This window comes from Myotis lucifugus, unplaced genomic scaffold, assembly GCF_000147115.1.
Source record: "Myotis lucifugus unplaced genomic scaffold, Myoluc2.0 scaffold_341, whole genome shotgun sequence".
NCBI classification, from domain to species: domain Eukaryota; kingdom Metazoa; phylum Chordata; class Mammalia; order Chiroptera; family Vespertilionidae; genus Myotis; species Myotis lucifugus.
Genome location: NW_005871389.1, coordinates 549,400 through 566,960, shown reverse-complemented (window position 1 = coordinate 566,960; position 17,561 = coordinate 549,400). Strand labels below are relative to the sequence as shown.

Genomic DNA, 17,561 nt, shown 5'->3' with positions numbered 1-17,561 from the left:
GGAAGTGAGGAAGTGAGAGAGAGAAGAGAGAAAAGAAAGAAAGAAAGAAGGAAGGAAAGAAAAGAAAAAAAAAGAAAAGAAAAGAAGAAAAGAAAAGAATGAATGAATCAGTTAACCCCAGGAAAATGATAGCCACTCTAAGGCTTTCAGGCCATGCGTGATCCAGCTGAACAGGGAGTTACAGCAGTCAGGTCAGACCACCCTTCACCTGATTGTGCAAATAAACTGTTATTAACACTAGGCCATACTCACTGTTTATGGATCCTTAGCAGAGTTGTGACCATGTGGCCACAAAGCTGAAAATATTTACTATCTGGGTCTTATTAAAAAAAAAACAAAAAAAACTTCACTGGTCTCTCAGCCAACTGCCCAGTAACTCCCTGTTCTCAACTCCCTCCTCACTTTCTACTCTAGCCTTGCCACCTCAGGGTCTTACACTGCCTTCCTCTGCCCCATTTAGCCATGTGGCTAGATCATCACCAGAGAAGCCTTCCCAGACCTCCCTAAGTAAAAGCACGCTCCTGCTATTCCTCTGTCACTCATGCCTTGCTTTTTCTCATGGTCACCTGTCACCTTGTTCTCCCTTTGCCTATCTGTTGTCTGCCTCCTCTGTGATCGAGCACACACCCCAAGAGCCAGGATGTTGCTTTTTCCACTGCACCTTTCCCAGCCCCTAAAGGTGGGTTGAGTGAATGAAGAAGGAAATGTGAGCCTAATATACTGCCTGGCTCAGCTGTGAGCTTAGCACCCATTGTCACATAAGGGAACACTGAGCCAAAAAGTACTGTGAAGCAACATTGAGATGACGGATGAAGAAGGCGGTGCACCTCTGAGTCTCGGTACAGAGACAGTGCCTGTGGTGGCGAGTCTCAGGGAAAGTCATCTGACCAGTCAAGAGCAGTAGGATGAGCCTATGACTTAGAAATGTGAAAACGAGAACACAGCTAAAGTTGAAGGGGGCCGTTGCCTCTGTGACATGGGCACTTTTCACTATAAGGATGAAACACTGCCTGACTTCATTTTATTGGGTTTAAGGGACTTATTTCTATAGCATCCACGAGAAAACGGTACAGGGATGGGCACAAGCTTCATGAGGGATCACCACGCTCAGGTTGAGCTTCTCCTGGTGGAGTTCCGCTAATGTCCCTACTGCAGGAAGCTATCAGCCCGTGTGGAGAACCCGAAACATACCTGGAGATGGTTCAGAAAAGCTACTGAACTGAAGCATAGCACCAGATGCCGAGGTTGGGGGCAGTGGGTACAGAGTACCAGCACAGGAGGAAGTGGGGGGTTTCAGGGGAAGGGAGGTTGGAACCGAGCTGGGTGGACCACAGATGGGAGGTGAGACCTGAAGAGTATGGACATGGGGTCCCCTAACAAACAGTGTTTGAACAGCCTGAGTTGTCATGAGCGTCCAGACCTGTTACCTTGTGTCTGACAAAGAGCTTCCAGAGAAGGGAGCTGGCACAATCTCAAACCAAGCACAGCTTCCTGGGGTGGGGAGTGGAGGGAGAGGCAGCGAGAGGAGAGCAGGGGGTGAGCCTCCTTCCCAGGAACCTGCAGTCCGTGGCCCTTCATTTACTAAGGGGAGTTGGCCATACAGAGCCAAAGAAGCTTCTAAAGAGAAAACGTATCACAAACCCTGAGCCCTTTCACCCTGTCCACTTAAAAGCACACCCTTTGCATTCAAGAATGTTCAAGTGACCTTTACTTTCTAAAGTGCCAGTTTGGACACAGTCACCACGTGGGTTCCTTCGTTGGTTACTCTTCCTAAGCCATCTCACCTTCAGTCCAAATCAAGCCATGAGGGAAGAGGCGGTGCACCACGACAACGTGTGACGCCAAGTGTGCCCCTCACCTGGCCAATAAGCCTGTGAGATAAAGCATCACGGTCATCGGGCACCCGCACAGATTTGTACAGAGCACCCTAAGCCATCTCCAAGCCACAACCAACTGAAGCCAGCTGTCATTTTCTGTGGCTAAACAAAACTGCCTTCAGAGTGCATCTACACACTGGCCCAGAGATGCAAAAAGATTAAATAAACTAATGTCATCAGCTGTCTTTACTAACTCCCTGCAGCCCCATTGTGATTATACAAGTATGGACATTTTCAGCCTATTAAAAGTTAAACTGAGACATAAAAATTTCCAAACATTTGAACAAATACCAATTCGAATTGGTCAGCGTGAAACCCAAAGTGTCAGGAGCCTCCACCAACAGGAATGAGGACAAGGTGTTATGGAGAAGATGAGGAAGCAAAGCAGTGACATGATTTGATTGGCTACAGTTCCAGCAGCTGCCTTATTTGGGAACTAGTTGTGACTCCTTGTTTGTAAGTTTCACTCTCAGACATTGACATGGCTTAGATTTTGGTTTGCTTACTAGGCTCAAGGCATCAGAGCACCCCAGTGTGATAACCCCTTATTTAATTACTGTAATAGTCTGTATTTACATTGTGTCTCCCTTCCCGTCTTGCCCTGCCTATGTCTTTTGTATTGCTCCGATAGTGATTAGACTTAACTGAGAGTAGGTGAGCTCTGAAATGGGCATTTGAGTGTCTGGGACTACATGGCAGATGTGTGTATAGACCTGGGTTTCTGGTTGGGTGCCATGTTACTTGAGATCAGGGGTCACTTTTTGTTCTTTAAAAAGAATCCGATACTACGTATTTTTGAATAATAGTTTTATTGGCACATGGCATACACATGTAAACAAATAGGCATGGCTGTGTGCCAATAAAACTTTATTTATAAACACTGAAACATGAATTTCAGATACTTTTCATGGGTCAAAAAATAATTCTTTTGACTTTTCCCCCAACCATTTAAAATGTAAAAACTATTCTTAGCACTCAGGTTGTATAAAAACAGGGTGGTAAGCTAGGTTTGGTCTGGATTGGGCTTTAGTTTGCCAACCCGAGGCAAAGGCACCCTGAAATTCTGTCTTGTTTTTAGGTACCTAAACCACAGAGTGAAGAGGGAAGGATACAGGGGAGGCTGGGAAAGATGGCCTGCTGTTGGGGAGTCATTATGGCACTGAAAAGACCCCTTACCAAAGGCGGTCTGGTCTCTAAGGCTTATGTCAGAGACTGTCACCTTTATGTTCTCAGTGGCCTCTTCTTAGAGCCACTGCTCCTGCTCACCTCCCATCTGCCTGTCCCCACCTGAGTCACACTGGGACATGGGGGTGGTCTGGCAACTGGCATGCCCCTTGTAGGTCTAAGAGGTCCCCAGACGACCCCAGAGCTGAAGAAAAGCCTGGTTCGCCTGCCTGGTGGGGCTCCGTGCTCCCAAAAGGTGCCTAGCCTCTGTCTGCCCGTCCCCCAGCTCCATGGTGATCCGAGACCTCACCCTGCGCAGCGCTGCCAGCTTCGGCTCCTTCCACCTGATACGCCTGCTGTATGATGAGTACATGTTCTATCTGGTGGAGCACCGCGTCGCCAAGGCAACCGGGGAGACACCCATTGCCGTGATGGGAGAGGTGAGGACCAGAGAAGCCTCCAGGGGTGAGGGAGTCTGCTGAGTATGACACAGTGGACAGTGGGCAGGAAAGAGCTCTCATGCTGGAGCCTGCAGGCCTGGGTTCAGATCCTGTCTCCTCGGCCAACTCTTTATTCTCACTCTGGGCAGGATACCCCGCCTCTGAATGAGGCCTCAAACACAGGCCTTTTTTTTATTGTGGTAAAATTCATATAACATACAATTTACTATTTTAACCATTTTGAAGTAAACAATTCAGTGACATTTAGTACATTCACAGTGTTGTGCAATATTACCTCTATCTAATTCCAGAACAGTCTATCACCCAAAGAGAAGCCCCATTCCCATCCTCCTCCCAGCACCTGGCAACCATGAATCTGTCTCTGGATTTGCTTGTTCTGGACATTTCACATGGAATCACACTATGTGGCCTTTGGTCTCTGGCTTCTCATACTGAGCATCATGTTTTCAAGGTTTATCCACGTTGTAGGGGGTATCAGTGCTTTGCTCTTTTTAGCGGCTGAGTAATATTCCAGTATGTGGATGTTCAGCATTTTGTTTGTCCATTCATCTATTGATGGACATTTGGGCTGTTTCCACCTTTTGGCTATTGTGAATTGTGCCGCAGTAAACATGTGTATACAGGTTTTTGTTTGAACACCTATTTTTAGTTATTTTGGGTATCTACCCAGGAGTGGAATTTCTGGGTCATGTGGGATTATTTTGAGGAAGAAATGAGGTTATACTTACACAGCTTTTGGAACATAATAAGCCCTTGATAAATGCCAGCTATTCCTTCACTGTCACTATTCAGAGGCCACAGCCCCTGTCTCCTTTCTGGCCTGAGCAGTCAGCACCCCCTCAACTCTCTAGTAGCTCTTAGACACAACCCAGAAAGTGGCAGAGGAGACACATAGCATCATAGCTACTTCTTATATAAGAAGCCCTCACTTACAAAGCAAAAGCCTGTTTTAACTGCTGACATTCACGAGGACCCACTCTGCAGAGGGCCTGACTCTGGTCTTCTCTCTTTCAGTTCAACGACCTCGCCTCCCTGTCACTGACACTGCTGGACAAAGGTGGGTGTGTCCATGGCTTTCCCATGAGGCTTCCTCCTGCGAGTGGCCTGGTGGAAAATCAGGGCAGCTTCTCGGGTGGGTTGAGGGCCTCAGGAGCTGGCACCCAGACAGAGGGTGACACCAGGCAGCAGTAGGTGTCCCAGTGATGCCTCCGAGTAGCCCTGTTCTCTCCTACTTGAGTGTGGCACTTCATGGGCACCCACGCCAGGCTCCAAGGAGCAGGGCCACAGCCAGGAATGAGGTGGGAGGGAGGATTTGAAGGGGTAGCAGGGCAGAAAGGCCCCCAGCTCCAGCCCATTCCCTGCCCCCGGAGGGGTGGGAGGACCAAGCACTAAGGGAAAACCTGCCAGGAATGTGACCCAGGCAAATGAGCACTGGTCAAGAGAAGTCACGGATAAGAAGGCCGGGAAGGACCAGGTTAACCAGACCAGAGCTGAGGTCTGTTCATGCCTGGGCGCCTCTGAGGATGTGCTTCTCTTTCCCTCCCTCCTGTCACCCCCCACTCACCCCTTTCTCCCCAACACTGACCCCACAGATGACATCAGTGAAGACCGGAGCAGTGAGGCCGATGCGGATGCCCGCAGCTTGGGTGAGCCCCTGGTAAAACGGGAGCGCAGCGACCCGAACCACTCCCTGTAGGGTATGTAGCACTGAGGCCCTTTCCCAGGCCTGCCTGGCCTCCTCGAGCTCCACAACAGTCGTGCCTCTTACATGAAGTGACCTTGACTCTGACTCACAGGATCCCAGGGCATGTGCACCCTGAAAGGACGTGCTATTCCTCCCCAAGAAAACTGTTGTTCACCACGGCTGAAGGTCACACCTGGCTCTGAGTACCTGAGTGGCTCCCCTGGGGGTCACCCGGATCATCTTTTCCTCCAGACTGTCTTAGTTCTCCCGTCTGCTGGACTGTGACCTTCAGGCCATTTCCACACACCCCGCCGAGCTGGAAAGACCGAGCTGGGCAGGTCAGCACCTCTGCATTGGGCTTCTCCATTCAGCTCAGTCCAGTTTTCACCGCGATTTTTAAAACTCAGGCAGATCCCAGGAAGGAAGGGTGTCTCATAGCTGTTGGTCAGTCCCATGCTGACCTCGTCCACGGAGACCCTGCTCTGGTGCCCCTGTGATGGAAAGGCGTGTCTCCTCACTGCACCCCATGGCCCCTCGTAGACAGGCTGTCCTCGGCCTCCTGTCCTGTGCTGAAGCAGGGAGGTCCCAGGGCCCCACTTCTAGACTCCAAAGGTCCACCCAGCGTGTCCCTAGATGGCAGGCAGCCCATGGGCCCCTGTGGCTCAAAGAACAAGTCACAGAAATAGGCCCGCTGTGTCTTAAGAATTAACACCAGAAGGATTACCAGCACCAGGAAGGACTGTGGGTCTGTCCAAGGTTACAGCCAACATGAAGCCAACCGCTGAGAGCAGTGCGTCAGATCCAAGGGGGCCAAGGCAGTGTTCCAGTGGTGCGTTCAGAAGCCCGCCATCCCGCCAAATCTGCACCAATAGCCATGCCTACAGTGTGGTCCACAGAATCTTCGAGAGCGCCTGCCTTGGAATTGGTGATCCTGGAGAACGGTGACCCTGGGCAGGTCCCATCTTGAACTGTTTGAAGTTGAGATCTTTTCTGGGGACAAACAAATCCCAAGGACTTGGACAGCCCTGAACTTTAAACTCCCAATCTGTGTCCCAATAGCAACACGCACTTGGTTGCTCCGTGTGAGAGTCCTGTCCCAAAAGCAACTGCAAAGAAAGACAAACCTCTAGTCTAGGAAGCGCCATCTAATGCAATGCAAATGTTTCTCTCTGTGGAAATATCTTTATACCAATAGTTCTGTGCTCCAATTGTTATTAGAACATTTCTTAATAATGTATATTGCAGTATATTTGGTCCCCAATATTTTATCTCATTCACGTCAAGCAGGAGCGCTGGGCCCACCTTGGCCCTCGCCAGGTGTGCGGGGTGGTGGTGAGGGAGGAAATGGCAAGAAAGAAACTCGCTGACTGTAGAAACCCCAAGTCCATGATGATCACAATGTTTGTCTGGGCTTAGCGTTCAAGACTTAGATGAAATCAGACAGAAAGAATGTCTTTAAATATACACCTCCTCTGCTGGAAGGCCCTGAAGCCCACGGGGCGTGCACTGTGATGGCCTCTTCTTGCCCAGTGTCAGCTGGGTTCTGCCTTAGGCTCTGCCGTGTCCTTTGCAGGATTCCACGAGGAGGACTACAAATGACAGTAAAGACACGAGTCTTCCGAGCCTGTTCTCGTTTTTCATTGCAGTAAACACATTAAGCATACCCATTTGGGGGTCACAATCCACACTCCAGCCCCCTCCCACCCCAGGGTGCTGGAGGGTAGATGCTCCCTCCCGGCCTGCTCGGAACAGCAGCTTGGAGAAGGAGCATGTTCTTCAAGCTTCACTTAGCAAGGCCAGTCCAGGGCCAAAGATGGCAAGAAACAATTCCTAGCACAGGATGGTCGAGGCAATTTGTAAACAGAGTAAATTCATTCAAATATTACAGAATAAATCCACACTCCAGCCACTGAAGCAGCCCACCAGTTGTTCTCAAGGTTTATTCGGGGGCGGGGGGGCGGGGGGCGGGGGAGGGAGGAGCGTGGCGGCTGGCAAATCCAGAATCTCCAAAGAACCAATGCTAGAGCTTGTTCCAAAATCACCAATCCCTGGGCCCCCACTGAAGAAAGCCTGCCTCTTGGGATTGGGCTGGATCTGGGAATCCATATTGTGACCACCACTTCCCAGGGGCGTGTGACACAGGGGATCATAGGACTTTGAAGAAACCCTGCAGAGGAGAGTGATGCCATTCCTGATCAGCCTCCCCTAAAAGCAGCTTCTCACTGCCAGGCCAGTACCCCATGTTATGACTAGATTTCAGGATCCCCAAGAAACCACACCAGGGAGCCAGCTGTGTCCGATGCAAAAGCAAAGAATCTTTTATTCAAACCCGGGCTTGGCTCCCCTACCCCCCTTACTGGCACAGCAGCAAGTGGTAGAGAGAGACCAGCCCTGTGGGGAGAGAGGTTTTATAGGGGGGTGGAGTAAGGGGAGGAGAGGGGACTGTGGGCCCTGCCAATTGGCCAGGCGCAAGTCGGTGTCTCGTTACACAGGATGTGGTCATATCTATGGCGTGCACTTCCCTTGATTGTCATTGGTTAGTTTAAAGAAATCCTGGGTGTGGCTAGCAGAGGCTTGGGCTCCCGGGAAGAAGCCTTGCCGAGCACATGGCTGCCCAAAAATGGAGGACACAGGGTAAGATGGAGGGCGTAGTCCTCGCCCTTTCACCCCACATGCCCCCAGGGATGCTCGGCCTTAGGCCCCAGAGCAGGCCTCTCTGTCCCAGGAAGTGGCCCTGGGCCATGGGTCCCTTCTAGAATCCTCTATGATGGGGCCTCCAGGTGACACTAAAATTATCCATCACTTCCTTGGGCTGGGACTCCAGGGTCTGGGCTTGGCTTAATGCTCTTCTGTCACTATCTTGAAATTCTTAATTTTGGAACAAAGGGCCTACATTTTCATTTTCACTGGGCCCCACAAATTCCATGGCTGATCCTGGTGAACTCCCTCTTCTTCAGGCCCTGACTCTGTGCTGATTCCCTGCCCGTCTCACGAAACCCAGACTCGCCCCTACCCTCTGGTGATTCAATTTCAGCTACTTAGCAGCAATAGCTCTTGCACCAAACAGCCCCCTCCCCCCCGCCCCGCCTTCCCCTTCAGAGAAACAGGCTGGGTGTTGGGTGGCAGGGTCCCTGGAGGAGAATCAGGCCCTGCCCTTGGGGTCTGAGTGGCTGGTGAAGGATTGAACATGGTTGGTGCCTACGTGATTACTGCCCCAGGAGTCAGAGAGATGAGCAAGGGAACCTGCTGAAGTCCCACAGGCTGCCAAGTTCCTTGAAGGGCCCACTGGGTAAGGGCTCTGGGAAGCAGGCATTGCACAATGGAGGGAACCTAGTCCTACCAAGAGCCTCTGGGAGCTTCTGCCTAATCACAGGAGCTCCACAATAGACACTTTGGTCTGATCTCTTTTTGACAATCTTCCAAGGCAGGTATTACCCCAATTGTACACATGGGGAAATTGAAGCTGCTGGCTGAATGCAGACATGATGGCTGGAGCACCAACAGCCATCTTGGATCCTGAGGTGGATGTTATCTAATAAGGATGGCAAAGCAATGTGACAGAAGGAGCCTGGGTCCCTGGTGATCATTATAGCTTTAATGGCCCCATCAGAATTCAATAAGCCACAGTTGGGGGGAAAGGGAGTGCAGGGGGACCCATAGATGCCCCTACACACCCACTGCAGGTGTTAACTCTTGTCTGCCTTGCTCAAGACTATTTCCCAATTCTAGCACACTGTATGCTCAGCAAACATTTAGTGAATGAGTGAGTGAATGAATGAATGAAGAAGGCCTCTGGGAGAAGATACTATTCCTGGGGATCATGGGAAGGTAGAGGAAAGGAGAGAAAATGTGGAGGAATGATGAGGAATAGACAAAGCGAAACTTGGGAGGCCACCATCAGAATTTTTAAAGCTGGACTGATTCTGGAAGTATGGATTAAACATGAAGACACTGGAAGCAAGGAGGTCAACTAGGTACTTGTTAAAGTCTACAAGGGAGGCTCTAGGGGCTGAACTGGAGTGCGGTAGGGGAAGGGGGGAAGAGGGCCGAGGCCTGCTAGAGCCACTGTCCAGCGGCAGGCCAAGTGGGTTATAAAATCATGCTTGTGACTTAGGATCCGTTTAGTTTTCTTTTTAATGGACTAAGAAAAGATCAGGAGTGTCAACATAATAAAAATAAGCATGGCTTTATAAAATCTTAATTTCAGTATATATTAATGTGTATATCATGTGTGTGAGTGTGTGTGTGTGTGTGTGTGTATGGTATGGACTGTAATGTATTGAATATTCATATGTATCCAAAGGCACAATGCCAGAGAGTAGTTCTCACCCTATTTTGAGGTCATGGGTCCCTTCTAGAATCCTCTATAATGGACAATTGTGGGGTTTTGCTATCCAGCTTCTGTCCCACCTTCTTTGGGGATGACCTTTCTCCCATAGAACCCAATTTCTATGTGGGTTCTCTCACATCCTGGGAACAGGCTTGTCGTGTGTGGAGAGCAGCAAGGAGGCCACTATGGCCGGCACAGGGTGACTGATGGGGCAGGAAGGGCAAATGGGGGGAGATAAGGAAGGCTGCCTAGATCCTGGCAGGGACTTGGGGTTTCATTCCAGGGTGGTGGCCCATAAGTGAGAGGCCAATAACCACAAAATGGATTGAGAAGTCCCCTCCCTTAGCCCTCATATGTACAACTGCCCACTGGATGCCCCCACTGGCATCAAGATACCTCAAATGGCATCTCACCAACAGCTGGGCACCTAGAGGCACTCAATCAACATCTGATGGAGGCTTGAACTGGATACAGGTGGGACCCTAGGCAGGGCAGAGATTGATAAATGCTTTGTGGTGCAATACTTTCTGCTTGGATTCTGACCAGGGAGTTGAATGACTGTAAGACTGAAAACAACTGAATTTGGGGCATTCTCACGATTCTCACAAGGTGCCCCTCCGATACTGCTAAACAATTCCCAGCCCAAGACCTGCTGGAACTGCCCAGTGTTTTCTCCTCTTTGATCTTAACTTTCTTTACATTTGGCCAAAGGTGGTTTTTGGGGTTTGCAACCAGTCTCCAAAGCAAGACACCTTAGTTCCCATGAGTTTTTTGGTGTGTTTTTTAAATCCTCATTCTAGAATGTTTGTTGTTGTTGTTTTATTGATTTTAGAGAGAAAGGAAGGGGGAGAGAGATAAACATGGATCGGTTACCTCCCATACATGCTCCCACCGGCGACCAAACTGACAACCTAGGTATGTGCCCTGACTGGGAATCAAACCCACAACCTTTTGCTGTATGGGAGGAGTCTCCAACCAACTGAGCCACCCAGCCAGCGCCCCTAGGAGTTTTGCAGGCAGGATCAGTAGGGATTCTCAGACCTCGGAAGCCCTCCCAGGATCTGGAGCCCCTGTTTCTGAGGTGGCACATGCGTACTGATGACAGCATGATCCTCAGAGCAGCCAGGCGCAGTGCAACTGAAACATGCTCTACCTCTGCTGGTGCAGCCAGCACCTACTGACCTTGTTCCCAAGAGATGCCAGACCCCCAACTGGTGCAGAGCCTTTGAGTCCCCACAAGTTTACTTAGGCCGGGTAGCTCAGTTGGTTAGATTGTCGTCCCAATACCATGCACCAAGGTTGCAGGTTCATTCCCAGTCGGCACACACAAGAATCAACCCATGAATGCATAAATAAGTGAACAACAAATCAATGTTTCTTTTTCTTGCTCTCGCTCTCTCCCTTCCTCTCTCTAAAATCAATTTTTAAAATATTTTTTTTTAAAAGAAGGAAAAGCCCAGCCGGCATGGCTGTGGTTGAGCATTGACCTATGAACCAAGAGGTCACGGTTTGATTCCCGGTCAGGGCACAGGCCTGGGTTGCAGGCTCGATCCTCGGTATGGGGCATGCAGGAGGCAGCTGATCAATGATTCTCATTATTAATGTTTCAATCTCTCTCTCTCCCTCTCACTTCCTCTCTGAAATCAATAAAAATATACTTTAAAAATACGATAAAATGAAATAAAAAAGGAATGAATTGCTTTTCTCCTGGAGCCATTTTTAATTAATCCCAATCTTCTGCCACCACCCAGTGGTCATTGTGAGACACAGCCTTTTCCTTTTGGTCCACAGACACTGCGAGCTCAGATTTTGCCTAGAATGGGGGCTTTGTTTACTAAATTGCAATACTGCCTAGAAAGACCACAAGCTCTTTCCTCCCTCTGCCTCTCCTTTTCCTCAAATATTCCCTATTTATTTATATCCCTGCTAGATATTAAATAATTACAAGGGGAAAAGTATTAACCTAGCAGATACCATCTAGACCTATTGATCTAAGTTATCATCAGTGAGGACACAAATCTACATCAAGTGCCTCCTAACAGGACACCCTGAGAACACGTCACTCCCACATTATTCATGCCCAAAATACATCACCAGAATTTAATCACTGGGAAACATTAAAAAACAAAAATTAAGGCCATTCTACAAAAAATAGGGCAGTACTTGTATCAGTGTCATGGTTAAGGAAAAATAAGGCTGAGGAATTGATCCCTACTGAAGGACTATGGAGAAACAACATCTAAATGGGTGTCGTTTATGGAGGGATATTGGACTGGATCCTGGAACAGAAAATAAATGTTAGTGATGAAATATGACTAAGGTTTGTACATTAGTGAACACTACTGCATCAGTGTTAACTTCCTGGTTTGGGTCATTTCACTTACCTAAGATGTGAATATTCAGGAATCTGGGTGAAGCTATGTGTAATGTCTTGGTATTATTTCTGCATTTTTGGTAAGTGAATTTAATTTGAAAGTGAAAGCTTTTAAATAATATTTTTATTGATTTTTAGAGAAAGAAGGGAGAGGGAAAGAGAAAGAGAAACATCGATGGAAGAGCGGAACATCCATCAGCTGCCTCCTGCACGCTCCCTACAAGGATCTCAAGCTCCCATCCCGGGCATGTGCCCTAACTGGGAATAGAACAGGCAACCTTTTGGTACACAGGACAACGTCCAACCAACTGAGCCACACCGCTAGGACAAAAGTTAAAAAATATTTTAATTACAAATAAAATAGAGTAAGATACGTATTTCCATACCATATTTAACTGCTGCCCCCAGCTTAGGTCAGGGGTTGCCCTCTGTGTCAGTGGCAGCCACATTGGCCATCCTACTGTGAGAAACTCACAGACTGAGGGAAGACAGGGAACGGTGCTGAGCCGGAGCGGCAACCCGATGCCTCCCCTCTGTCCCCACCTGACTCTGAGCTCCCTGACGGAGGGAACTGTATCTGATTCATCTGTGAGGCTGGGCACAAGGCAGATACTTTTTCACATGGCTGGCTCCCTGCCCACGACATGGCTGGCTCCCTGCCCACGATGGGAAAACAAGAACTGAATTACAGTTGTGAAGGCTTTTACCTGGAGCCCAACTATAAAAGCCATTTTCCATCTTAGCTGTGGATAAGGAAGTTCACAGTTCTCAGAGCTCAGCCGGGCTGAGCTAAGGAGGAAGCAGGCAGCAGAGAGGCTGATCAGCAGTTCAAGGTAAACAATTTGGATCCCTCCACTTCCCACTTCCAAGCCTTGTATTAGGAAAAACTCCAAATTTCTCGCTCGCGCCCCTCCCTAACCGCATTTCCTCACTCTGTCCTGGCCACACAGCTCCTCACTGCTCCTCCAGCTCACCAACCTGGTTCCTGCCTCAGACCTTTGCACTCACTGTTCTGTCTAGAATGCTTCTCCTACAGACCTTCTACTAAAATGTCACCCCTCAGAGGCGACTTCCCTGACCAACCAATCTAAAGTATCCCTTCTGTCACTCTGTCACAATTTGCTATTTTATTTTCTTTGTAGCACTAGTCACTATCTCAAATGATTTTGCTTGCCTGCCTATTGTCAGTCTCCCCACCGAAGAATGCAAAGTTCCGGGAAGGCAAGGTCTGTCTTGTTCATCTTGGACCCCAACATGTAAAGCAGTGTCTGATGCATAGTAGGTCTGGCGGATATATATTGCTGCATAACAAATACCCCCCAAATTCAGTGGCTTATAACAGCAACCATCATTTAATTTATCTTCCATGGTTTCTGAAGGTGAGAAACAGCAAGGCATAGGCGGGGCAGTTCTCTCTCAGGGGGTTTGTGGTCTCTGAGTTTCAGCTTCCTTACAGCATGGCTGCCTCAGGGCAGTTGGGCTGCTTACATGATGGCTAAAGACTTTTAAGAGCAAGTGTTCCAGCAAAGCAGGCGGAAGTTACCTCCCCTCACTCTGTCATGACCTAGCCTTGTAAGTTCCCTGGTGTCATTTCTACTATACTCTGTTGATGGACCAGCAACAAGCTCATCCCCATGAAAGGGAAGGGGACAGAGACTTCGCTCTTGATGGGAAGAAGGTCAAATAATTTGGGGCCATATTTTAAAACCACCAGAGTAGGTGATGAACAAATATGTGTTTAATAAATAAATATTGACCAAGTTAATTTCTTAGAGGAGACCAAATAAAGATATCAAAAGAAAGCCTGCAGGGCATGATGTTGGCAGCCACGGGCACTGTGATGAAAATTGTGTAACCAGTGGAAATTCAGTCGGCCTATCAGGCTGATAGGTTTAGCATCTCTCAGTGTGCCTTGGAAAACCACAACTGGATTATATTTACCAAGTAATGGCGTGTTTCTGGGAGTTTCCCAAAGTGTGGGATGAATGTAGAGTATGAAATGACTTTAGGAGACATGTAGACATGGCATTAAATGACACCAAATCACATGGATTATAGTTATCCCATTTTCAATTATCTGTCACGCCTTCTCATCATGTCAAGGAGAAAGTTCAGGTAAGTGATAATATGCCTTTAATCACCCTCTAATACTTTGCTAATCTCTTTAGAAAAGGCAGGCTCAGCACCTTGGCAGGCAACAGTAGCCACCCAAAATTTTAAAACCTCATTTTTCCTGTTTATTTTTTTTAATATTTTTTAAATGTTTTTATTGATTTTTTTTTAAAGAGAGAGGGGAAGGGAGAGGGGGGAACATCTATCTGCCGCCTCCTGCAAGCCCCCTACTGGGGATCAAGCCCACAACCAGGGCATTTGCCCTGACTGGGAATCCAACCTGTGACCTTTCCATGCATGGGACAGCACTCAACCGAGCCACACCAGCCAGGGCCCTGTTTATTTTTACAATCACCTCCTATTCATGGCTGGTAGTTTTCTATTTTAAATGATATACAGTATCTATTTAACATAACTTTAAACCAATAAACAGGCAGGGAAAGAATTCATTAAAGGTCACAGGGTTCAGAGATATGGCAAAGGCCAAGAAGGGATTATATGTAATGACATATAATGAATACTAGAGGCCCAGTCATGCACAGGTAGGGTCCCTAGGCCTGGCTGTCAATCAGGGCCGATTGGAGCCTTCCGGCTGCTGGCCAGGGCCTCCCTTCCTCAGATGCTGGTTGCCAACTGGGGCCTTCCTTCGTTCCATGCCGCCCCCTGGTGGTCAGCGCATGTCATAGAGAGCGATCAAATTCCCAGTCTCCCAGTCGAACTCCCGCCCAAGAGGACAATTTGCATATTAGGCTTTTATTATATAGGAGGATATTGCTATTTTCAAATAAAACTGTTTATGGACACTCCAATTTAAATTCCGTACAATTTTCACATGTTCTAAGATATTACTCCTCTTCTGGCTTTTTCCAACAATTAAAAATGTAACACCATTCTTAGCTCACAAGCTAGAGACCTCCTCCTTTAGATCCCCCTGGAGAAGGAGCGAAACTGGGATTTAAACCTAAATAAGCCATAGGACACAAAGTCCCAAGAAGAGGGATCAACAAATGCAAAGATACTGAGGCTGAAAGGAGTCTAGTGTGCTCCAAGGATGGAAAGACCCCTGTGGCTGAACTGCAATAAGTAAGGGGGAGCCTGGGAGCAAAGCACAGGGGCCTGTGTAAGTCTGAATAAGAGGTTTAGAGTCGATTCCAAGTTCAGCAAAAGCCCTTTGGAAACATTAAGGAAAGATGTGCCCTTGATCCAATTTATATTTTTAAAAGATCCCTGCGTGCAGAACAGAGCCTGGAGCTCCAGAAGAATGAAAGGAAGGAGAGCAAAGAGAGAGGACGCTGTCTAGTCTTCCAGGAGAAAGAGGAGGATGGTCTGGCCTGGGGTGCTGACAGCCAAGCTGATGAGAACAGGTGGGTTTGGGCTAGGCTTTGGTGAGGCAGAACCCACAGGGTGTTCTGAGAGATTCATAGCAGGTGAATCTAGAATGAGTCCCATTCTAGATTCTTATGTCAGCCTGTGGGGTTGATCAGCCCATTTACAGATGAAACTCCAGGCCCGGTCTGTGCCAGGGCGCTGTTCCATTCATGACATCGGGTATGGCTATCCTGGAGCTCCCATTCTATTGTCCTAGAGAGATCAAGTCCCTTGCGCTGGGTCCCCCAGCCAACACCTGTGTCCCCCACGGACACCCCCACCTTTGGCCAGTTATGTTTAACCTCTGATTTCTGCTTGCTCGCCCCAACCACTCCCCACGTCCCCAAGAAAGCATTTGCCCAATGTACTTGCCCCTTAGCAGGGGAAACTGAAGCCTGATGTGACAGCCAAAAACCCCTAGCAGGCCACCCCCTCTGGCCTCTGACCTGTGCGTGTGGAAAGCCCCCCTGCCACGGTCCGCAGACTCCCCAGGATTTACCTAGAAGGTTTCCATCGCGGCGCTTTGGATGGCTCACTCTCCCACCACTGGGATCCCCGGAAAACAAGCAGTAAACTGGGGCGACTAGACCCAGCGCCAGCCGCGCTCCCTTACTGAACGTGTGTATTCCCCCTTGCCCGGGATGCTCGCGTGGGGCACTGCGCATGCGCCCTGCCCTGACCACGCCCCCTCGATCGGCGGGAAAAGGAGGCGGGGGCGGTTAGTGCGCAGGCGAGTGCTTCGAACGGGGCCTGCCGGTGACAGCAATACAGAGCTCGACTCCGCGCCGGGCTCGGCGCGCAGGCGCGAGCTGCCCTCCTCTCTCGGAGTCGGCTTGGGAAGTGCGCACGCGCGAGAGTTTCTGGCAGAAAGCAGGCGAGCGGCGGCCAGCGCGGAGCCTTGTGGGAGGGCTTGAGGAAGTAAAATGGCGGACCTGGCGAACGAAGGTAGGGGAGGCGCCGTCGAGGTCCAGCTGGCGGCCAGCGAACGGGCGGGGGAAGGTCCAAAGGCCACAAGCCCGAGGGGTGAGCACCCCGGAGTGCGGGGGGCCTGTCTGCTTCCAGATAGTGGCGCAGTGGGTCCCGCAGCCGTCCCCCATCGCGTCCCCTCAGGCCGGGCTCACCGGCTCGGCCCATCACTCCCGGCAGCCCCGACTCTGCCGTCCTCCAGATAGTGGGTCGGGAAGGCCGCGGGGGCCGCGGCCCTGACGCCCTTCCGCCTCGCGGACCCGGCCGAGGGCTGATAGGCACGGGAGGCGCGGCCTCATCGCCTTGGCCTCGGTTGTACATAGATCTCTGGGCCTGGTGGTGGTTCCAGCGCGCCACACTCCCTCCCCGCCCCCTCATTCTCCGGCACCCGGCCTCCCTCCCACCCCCATCCCGGGCCTCGCTGTCTGACCGGCCCACCCACCAATCCCGTGGGGTTCTCATCCTCCGCGGGCCTTCCCCATTCAGAGGACAGAGGACGCCCGGTCTCTTTGCACCTCCCGCCCCGAACTCGGCCCCCAGTTCCCGCCAGTTCCCCAGATCCTTCGTGGCGACCTGAGAGTAGCACCTAGTCTGCCAGCATTTAGGCCGGGCCGCAGGATGTGGGCCCTGAAAGTCCTGGCTCCTCTTTGGCCCTTTTTTGCTGCAGTTCCAGAGAGAGAGAGACTGTGATCCTCTCCCCTGTTGAGCGCTGACATCCCACCTGAAGGTTTATGACAAGGTTACAGAGCCGAATCCCTAGAGAAAACACTCCATAAGCCGATGTCTGCTCAAATCCACAGTGGTGTTGATACCGCTGTAGCTTCGGGACTTCCTAGGCCTATTTTTAGCTCCCCCCTCTTCTAGGTGCACAGCTACAAGCGACCTATCTCCCTGCCTGGCCCTGATCCCCAATACCATGCTCCCAGCTATTGGAGGGTGTCCTGAGGTTTCCATAGTGAAGCGCATGAATGCATGAATTGATATAATAAGTGCTCACCCTGGTGGAGCATTTGTGATGGTACCAGGTAATGTTCAATGTCTTGATCACCCTGTGTTTTCTCCGGTAATACAAAATATCTATGAGGTAGGTACTGTAGCCCTGTGCTCCTGGTAAAGAAACAGAGTAGCTGTTTGTACAAAGCAGGTCACACAGCCAGGAAGGAGCAGGGATGTGAATCAATGAGGTCTGGCTTCAGAACCACCCCCTACCGTGGTCATTTTATGG

The 17,561-nt window shown here is 49.8% G+C and overlaps 2 protein-coding genes across 12 annotated transcripts in view; both read left to right on the top strand.

Moving 5' to 3' along the window:
• The window catches only part of RFX2 (regulatory factor X2), an 88,704-nt gene extending 81,598 nt beyond the window's left edge, over window positions 1-7,106 (top strand). For 8 of the 10 annotated variants that reach the window (XM_006101105.3, XM_014466470.2, XM_014466468.2 and 5 more), the window contains 3 exons: window positions 3,328-3,481; window positions 4,517-4,559; window positions 5,095-7,106. In XM_006101105.3, coding sequence (XP_006101167.2) covers window positions 3,328-3,481; window positions 4,517-4,559; window positions 5,095-5,198 — 301 coding nt within the window. In that variant the 3' untranslated portion in view covers window positions 5,199-7,106. The other 2 variants (XM_023764638.1, XM_023764641.1) reach the window with 2 other exon arrangements.
• A 9,011-nt stretch (window positions 7,107-16,117) lies between these two features.
• RANBP3 (RAN binding protein 3) overlaps window positions 16,118-17,561 on the top strand; it is a 61,570-nt gene continuing 60,126 nt past the window's right edge. For both annotated transcript variants that reach the window (XM_023764643.1, XM_023764642.1), the window contains exon 1: window positions 16,118-16,393. In XM_023764643.1, the coding sequence (XP_023620411.1) occupies window positions 16,294-16,393 (100 nt within the window). In that variant the 5' untranslated portion in view covers window positions 16,118-16,293. The remainder of the gene's footprint in view (window positions 16,394-17,561) is intronic.